At 34.0% G+C, this 8,819-nt stretch overlaps 1 protein-coding gene across 1 annotated transcript in view; it reads left to right on the top strand.

The window, feature by feature from the left end:
• LOC145285835 (toll-interacting protein-like) overlaps positions 1-8,458 on the top strand; it is an 81,607-nt gene extending 73,149 nt beyond the window's left edge. The window contains exons 6-7 of the mRNA XM_080134271.1: positions 1,723-1,849; positions 8,195-8,458. Coding sequence (XP_079990397.1) covers positions 1,723-1,849; positions 8,195-8,388 — 321 coding nt within the window. The 3' untranslated portion in view covers positions 8,389-8,458. The remainder of the gene's footprint in view (positions 1-1,722; positions 1,850-8,194) is intronic.
• Positions 8,459-8,819: the final 361 nt, after the last annotated feature.

The raw sequence follows: 8,819 nt of genomic DNA on the forward strand, positions 1-8,819 counted from the left end.
CCATCTATCAGATAAATAGAATTTATCGTCTAAAAAAACAAAAACAAATTCATCTACAAATAGCTGAATATATTTAAGAAATTGAAGTTTCAGATTTTACTGAAATATCTGAATTTAGTTTCGTGACTGAAAAGGAGTTGATAGGCTGCAAAGCAACCAAATCAGACATGAGTTTTTTTTTTTTTTTTTTTGTATTCTTTTATATTTACTAGGGGCTCATTGCTTTTCAAGGTTCAAAAGCCACTCGAGGATGACTGTGTTGGGTATGAAACCATACCGTGATGATTGAGTGGAACAGGTAGGATTTGATTATTTAAGAGGATAGCTCAACAAGAACTTATTTACATTAGACTTGAAAACTATCATGTTATAGTCAACTGGGAAGCAGCCCCATGGTATGTGTTCCATAAATGGAGAGTTTTAAGAAGGAAACTTTGCTCATGGAATTTTTGTTTGGTTTTTTAGGCACAGATAGAGAAAGGGAAATTATTAACAGTTGTTGCAGCTAGATGAATATTTGTTCATGTTTTGCAAGGCAAGTGGGGAGGGCAGAGATTGGAGCTCAGTCGAACACCTGCCATGAAAATTACAATAGTGGAGACAGGCTCTCAATGTCTCTTCTGTGAGAAAGAAGTAGGGAGGCAAAAAGTCCTTGTTCACTAGATTTCAAAGATAGTTTAAATAGTTTAAAACAAAATTTCTTGTTGAATAATTTAAAAAATAATTTTTTTTTTTTTTTTTTTTAGATTCACACAAACTTAAATCAACTTAAAAGCATAAAGCGACCAAAAAAAAAATCGATTTCTTATCTTTTTTTTACCCCTCCCCTCTTTTTTTTTTTTTTTTTTTTTTTTTTTTACTTATCTTTGTATTTAAGCTGTTTTTTATTTCTTGTAACATAAAAAAAATGATTTCTTTTTGAAAATAATTTTTTCTTTCTTTCTGTGATGTGTGTGTGTGTGTGTGTGTGTGTGAAAGATGGGAATGTTCTTGTTGACTTATCAATCAGAAAATGTATAAACAAAAAACTCGTTTCCCATGACAAATTTTTTGCAAACTGTTGGCAAATTTTTTTTGTTTTATTTTGTGATATCCAAGCGTCTTGATGTTCCTATTTATCTGCCTCTCCATGAGGTCGGTTTTTAATGTAGGGAAAATCCAGCTCCCCAAAATGGAGCACTCTGGGCATTCTCCTCTGCCAATCAAGGATAGAAAAGGTGAAGTGATATCAGAACAGATACTACACTTTGTTCCCAGCCAAAATCCTGATGTTGCCCAAGAGTAAATAATACCCCCTGTATTCTTGCTTCCATCCAAGTACTACAGTAGAACCCCAGGATACAGTGGCCCTCGGATACGTTTTTTTCCGGCTATGATGTCGAGTACAATGTTTTTCTGGCCCCCTGTTATGGTATTTACCGCGCCTTACGGTGTTATTCATAATGTTATTTGATTATATACATGTGTATTATATACTGTACTGTATTTTGTTACTGATTTTTAATGCCATATCTCAGGGTTCTACTGTATTTTTATTAATTTGTATAATATATATTTGTATCAATTTATAAGTAACATAAAATATCTTTATTAGCATATTAAATAAAATTTAACCAGAGTACTGCCTTTACCCTTATTCCCATAGAATTCCCAGAAAGTTTGTGAATTACTTAAATTTTCAATGATAGCCAGTTATTGCATTTTTCTTCTTTCTCTCTTCAGCCAATCCAAAACCTTTCGATGGGCAGTTTTGTTTGTCCACAACCCGCCATGGTTATTCCCCAAGTTGTGAGTCCAGGAATGTTCTATGCACCGATGCAACAACAGCAGCAGCAGCAGCAGCCCATTGGTGAGTTTTTCATCGCCCCCCCCCCTTTTTTTTTTTTAAATATTGTATTTACTGTTGATTTTCTGGTATCTTTGTTCCTTAAAACGAATCCTAAATGAAGAAACATTTCCTTTTTTTTTTTTTTTTTTTCTTTAAGTAATGTTGGCACATTTTGACTACAGAAACAAAATAGCGTTCAGAATATTTTTACGTAAAAACATGAACTGAAAATAAAACGAAACCCAAAATTAGCACACTTAATAGATGAAATGAAACTGAATATTTAAAAAAATGTTATTTATATAAAAGAAAAAACATTAGCAATTTTATTTTAAAATTACTTATACAGAATATGGACCGGGCTTATTAAAAAGAAAAATTTTCATTAAAAAATTTTTTTGTTTTTTTTCTTAAACATTAACACTTTTATCTATTTCAATGTTAGACTTCAACTAATAACTAAGAGTTTTTTTGTTTGTTTTTTTTTAAATAAAATAAAAATACCATATTGGTTACCTTTAATGCATCTAAGACCAAGCTCCTATCTCTACATCATAAACGCTCTGATCCCCATCTGGCATCAACTGAAATGGATGGCTCTCGTCTAGGGGAGGCCCCATGTTTTGATAAGCTTCTGGGTTTGACCTTTACTCCTGATCTTAAATGGAACACATACATCAAGTCTGTGGCCAAAGTCACTGGGAAAATGGTGGGATCCTTCTACCGCTCCAGAAGATATCTCACTAATGATGCAATTCTCTATCTATATAAGAGCCAAGTACGTCCAAAGATGGAGTACTGCTGCCACATCTAGGCAGGAGCTGCTAAAAACAGCCTATCCTGCCTTGACAGAGTACAAAATAGACTTCGTGGCTTGGTGGGGGATGCCCTTTTCTCTACCCTGCAACCTTTCTCCCACAGAAGAGACGTAGCGAGCCTGTCTTTGTTTTATCGTTATTTCCATGGCAAGTGCTCGTCTGAGCTCCATTCTCTGGTCCCCCCTCGCCAATCTTTTTCAAAAAACACCTGACTAGCTGAAACCACCGTCAATAATTTTCCTCACGACTTATCTGTGCCTAAATCAAAACATAGATTCCATGAACAAAGCTTCTTTCTTAGAACTGTATGTCTGTGGAACTCTGTTCTGCTTGCCTGTTTCCCTCCCGACTTCAACCTGGATGTCTTCAAGTCCAACACAAACAAATTCCTGATGAACCGCCCCCTTAAGTAATGACACCTTATCAATTCTCCAATACTATTGCTACACTATCCCATTGATTACTGTACACACAATAACCCTTATCCCCGAGTGGCCATTGGGCCTTGATAGGTGGTGAACTCCATGTAAAAAAAAAAAAAAATTGTATCCTGGAGGGGACGCCTTTGGATAAATTCAATGTTTACAATGTTTTTATTAAATTAAATGAAAGTACAGAATAGTTATTAAAAAAAAAAAAAAAAAAAAAAAATTGGTCTGTATTTTGCATAAGTACTTTTTTAAATAATAAATAAAACCTTGCTTTTGTTTTATGAAATGAAGAAAATCTATTTATTTCCTTAAGTCCTAATATATCAGTTATTTTATAAACCTAACTGATAATTGGCCGTAGCGAATCCAGTTGAAATCAAAAGAAAGTTTTTGATAATTTTTAGATCATATGGAAAATTTAACTCTTATTGAAACTCATTTAAATGTTGTAATGTTAACATTTATTTCTGTAATGCACAAACATTGACTTAAATATAATTTGTCCATGCACGGAGCATTGTTGCCACATCTGAGCTGGTGCATCTATCACTAATCCCTCACTCTTAGACAAGATCCAGAGAAGAGTCTAAAATCTAATAGGTCCCATACTGTCAACCAAACTCCAAACTCTGTTCCATCACTGCAATATTGCATCCCTGTCCCTGTTTTACAAGTGTTTTAATGGAATGTGTTCTGATGAACTCATGCCCCCTGGACATACACACCCCTGACTAACCTGACAAGCAGCAAAATCACACCCCTTTACTGTTGTGATCTCTAGATGCAGGAAGGCCTTCTGCTCTATTAGTTTCTTCTCTAGAACTGCTAGACTTTGGAATTCCTTCCTTGTTTTCTGCTTCCTTGACTGTGTTGACATGCATACATTTAAATGTAATGTAAACAAACATCTTGCTGCTCATATAGTCCCCTGTTAGTAGCAATACACATGAAAAAATTTAAATGGCTTAAAATATTTCAATATTGGTATATATATAGAAAGAGCTTGATAAGCTAAGAAAGAATCTTTTTAAACTTTTAAAATCTAATTAAAATCAAGGAAGTTATGACTATTTTTATGCCTTGTGTGTTTGGATATTTCCCCCTCTTTAAGACCATATGCATTTTGTCACATTTTTTATACTACTTTTTCAGTAAAAATGCTGTATTTTTGTTAAAATGCAAAACTAAGCAATGAAATTTACCATATAAGTGTATTTTTGTGCAAGGAATATGAATATGCTACTGAAAATCTCCAGAAATGAATGGCTTTCAAAGAATATGCAGTAAATGCACATAAATATGCTGCGATTGCTTAAAAATGCCATGTATTCATTAAAAGAAAAGAAGTTAGAAAAATTAAAGTTTAATTGTAATGCATTTTATGTGCCAACAAGGCCGATAGCCATTAGTCGCGTGCTCTCATGTAATGAACGAATGCGTGAATGTAGGATTGACAAGAAATTCTTAAAGATAAACTAAAATGACCGAAAAATGGGCTGAAATGATTTAAATAAATAAAAAGTAAATGACTTAGAACGACTTTAATGAACTTAAGGATGAATTGAATGACCTTAAGAATGACTTGAATGCTTAAAAAATAACTGGAATTCTTCAAAAACAACTTTAATGATCTGGAGAATGACTTGAATGGCTTTGAGACTGACTGGTTGTAAAGTGGGTGATCATTTTACATTAAATACAGAAAAGTGATCCCCCACTTTACATCACAAAGTTACAAACATAACTACAGCATGTAGTAAGAACAGATACTACACTTTGATCTTCATGTTTTATTTATTTCGTTTAAAGAAAAAATTACAATTAAAAAATTTAAAAAAGTAAAATCTCCAAAAGACAAAACAAATTTAGGCACAAGGCCCTATAAGATCTGGGGAGGGGAGTGTTGCAGGGTCTTTGTAACTAAAGTAAAAATTGGAGTCTGTGGTGACTTTACTCTTGACTGGCAACATTTACCACAATACCTCATTCACTCTGTGGAATCTAAACTAACTAATGAAAACCCCAGCGTTTTTGCAAAAAGGATATATATATATATATATACAATTTCTGTGTGTGTGTGTGTGTATGCATTTTTAAAAAAAAATTTTTTATTCAAATAAAATGTGTGTGTGTGTGTGTGTGTGTGTGTGTGAAAAAAGTTGAATTCATTGGAAAATAAAAAGTTCTTGAATTTGGAAGAAAAACACTTTGTGTTGGGGAGTGGGAAATCTAGAAAAAATATACAAAAAATAAAATTAGTGCATTGTTAGTAAGGTCCCTCCCTGAGCTAATCTAAGTAGTTAGATCGCCTACTGTTTTCCAGGGCACCAAAAACAAGCGGGGAGATTCCTAATGAGGATTGGGAAGAATTCATATCAGGTGTAGGGAGTAAAATAGATTGTTAAAAACAAAAAAGGGGAATATATTAGGCGGCGACCTTCGAGTAGGGGTTGACCAGGGGGTGATAAAACAAAGATAGGGGGGGTAGTGGTAGGGTAGCCTCGGAAAGTTCTCTAGTGTCAAAAAAAGAAAAAAAAAAAACAATCGGGGACAGGATCTCATTTGTACCACCAGTCAAGAGACTCTTTACTTTTTATTTGTCTAACCTAGCGGGATGGGCTCCATAGGACCCAGTACCACATGTGCCATGCCTATGGTGGTAACACGAATTCAAACTTGGCGCCTCGTCGGATGCACAAGCTAGCGTCATGCACTCACCTCTTGTCAAAGGCCACTCGAGGCAACCTCTTCCAATCGCATCTGATCTTTACTTTCCGGACAAGTCGCCAGGTAAGGGAAAATTACGAATTTGTAAGAAAGTCCCGTCCCGGCACCCAACTCCACTGGGAGCGGACCTCCTCCAACGACATCCCCATCCGTTTCACTAGCGGTTCCTTTCTGCTACGCCCCACTAGCTCCCGATAAAGCCTGTTCCTAGACTGTTTGAGGACACTGGTGCCCGGCAACGCTCTATGTGTGGACCGGCATTCGGCGTAGAATGTTTGTTCCCCCCTCAGTCTCTGCCATGCTTCGACCGAGGGGTCAGGTGTGAGATTGGAAAATGAGCTTTCAACCACAGTGAGTCATGGAATGTCTACATACACTTGTATCTTGGACAAAAGGCCAAGAAAAGCTTAAAAAACTAAGAACAGCATCTATTAATAACAGACCTTTGATCTTAACCAAAAAGGCCAAGCACAAAAGTGTTACGAACCGACGTGACTTATAGAGTCGCTTGCACATGACTAAGAACTGAAATCTTAATCTAGGATTAGTGAAAAATGAATATATTGCAATATTTCTGTGGTATTATTGTAGATTAATACCTTCAGCTATCCCTCCCCCATCTGACCACCTCTCCAAAATATATGATTCTACCTTTATAGACAATTGCATGTGAACAACTTGAAAAACTTCAATAAAAGATAAACAAAAATTATTTGAGAATTTAATGTAAAATGATTTCTCATTTTGAATCATTCGAGCGTTTTAGGGCAGTTACCCCCCCCCCCCCCCCACATCTTTTCCTATGATAGATAAATCCTGGGTGTTTTTTTTTTTTTTCTAAAAGATGATAATGCATGGTTTTAAGAGGGTCTTTGTGCAATTATGAGAAGGTGGGGAGGTTGCCACTCTGACTTTGGGTTAATGATAGGGCTAAGGAAAATTGTGTGAACATCCTGAAGTCTTGATAGAAACAAAACAAAAACAATTTTAGAATTTAGAGTGACGATTGGTTCCACATAAATGTAAAATAATTCACCATTTCAAGACGATCCTAGCGTTTTAGGACAGTTGACCAATTTATTTTTTTTATGGGAGATTAATCATGTGCACTTTTCTTTAAACGTTTTTTATGCTTTTTTTATGCTTATGAGCTCACAGAGGAAGTTTGTTTAGTGGGGAGCTCTGCCACTTGTACTTAGCGTTATTGTTAAGGCTAAAGGTTTTAGGAGGAGAAGGCTTGCCACTCATACCTAGGATTAGACATAGAATTAAGCGAGTTTTTTTTTTTTTTTTTACGAGGGTGTTTGATACCCATTGTGAAACTTTACAAGAATTATGACAAACAGACAAAAATAAATGTTATTTAAAAAAGTGACGTCCCTCTAACAGAAAACATGATGCTTGGAAAAATATCAAGTATTTTTGTCCCACCTATTTAAATATAAAAAAGAAACAAGTTTTTGCTAAAGCTGACAAATTGTTAAAAAATTTAGAATTAATGTTATTTTGATTTTTTTTAATAACATTTCATGTCTTTTTCTACCGTTTTTATGTTTTAACTGAGCACCTCCTACAAATATTTAAATATTGATTATTTTTTATTTTATTTTATTTTTTTTAATAATCGGGTAGATTAGTTTCCATTCGATAATTCACTGAAAACATTTTTTAAAGGACGAAAATTAGAAGTGTGTACCGATGGTATACCGTTCATACATGTGAACCAAAATAATCGTATTTCACATCTTCGCTTGTTCAAATATTTTAAAATTTAATGCTACCAAATTTTTAAAAATATTTGTATGGTTGATAACAAAATAGCTCTAACTAAATATATAAGAAATTTTGGTAAATTTTCAGATTAGGTCCACCTTCACAATTTCCTTTTAAATGACGACTTTTCTAGGTTTTCGACTATGCTGAATACGAAAATCACATTGAAATTTTGCATAGTCGAAAACCTATAAAAGTTGTCATTTAAAAGAAAATTGTGGAGGTGGACCTAATCTAAAAAATACTGAAATCTTACCGAAAATGCCGTTTTATGATGTTCACATTTTTATCACTTTATTTGCTTAAAACTCTAAAAATATATAATGTATGTTATTATTTACTAATTCATTTGAAAGTATATTCATTTCTGAACAAAACGGTGGTATTTTGAAGACTTAAAGTGCTTTGGTTTTTAAAATATGACTATTTTAGCAGAAACCCCCTTGAAATCTGTGATTATCCAAAACGTTTTATTGGCCATGTGTATTGCTACTGTTAGACATGATCCCAAATAGTAACCCCTTAGGTCCAAGTGACGATATGCCTCGTTTGGGGTGAAAAATCAAAGAAACCTACTCTGAATGTTAAAACTTTAAATTTTTCTTTATTTTTCCCAGTTGGTGGTACGCCAGTCTACCAACAGCCGCAACTGCCTCCACCGACCTCTACTTACACCGAAGAGGATATTCAACTTGTGAAGGACATGTTTCCTGCCATCGAGACGGATGTGATCCAATCTGTTTTCATTGCACAACGAGGTAACAAGAACGCAGTTATCAATTCTCTTCTCTCCATGAGTAACGACCAGTAAAAATGAGAAAAAAAAGGCTCAATTCACAAAAAAGGTTTGTTTAAAAGACTTTGCTCACAGAAGGGGGGGGGGATAAAAAAATGTTTATTTTTTTCTTTGGACTCTTAGTGTAGGGATGATTAGATTAATCTGAATTAGGAGTTGGAAAAATCGGAACTTTTTGAGGCATCAGAATTTTTTTTTTTTTTTTTTTTTTTTTTTTAAGTAATGATAAGCATTAATTTTTAAACTAGATCACTCCGCCACATTTTAATGTTTGCACATATTGCATGGGTTTTTATGGTAATCTTTAAAAAAAAATAATTGTATAGCTAAATATTTAGAAGTTATAAAAAATCAGAATTTAGAATAAAATCGGTAATTTTATCAGACTTGTGTAAAAAAAAAAAAAAAAAAAAAAAAAAAAAAAATTTATCCCATCACTAGTCTTT

Source organism: Euprymna scolopes, chromosome 10 (genome assembly GCF_053919585.1).
Source record: "Euprymna scolopes isolate OS-2025 chromosome 10, ASM5391958v1, whole genome shotgun sequence".
Taxonomy (NCBI): Eukaryota; Metazoa; Mollusca; class Cephalopoda; order Sepiida; family Sepiolidae; genus Euprymna; species Euprymna scolopes.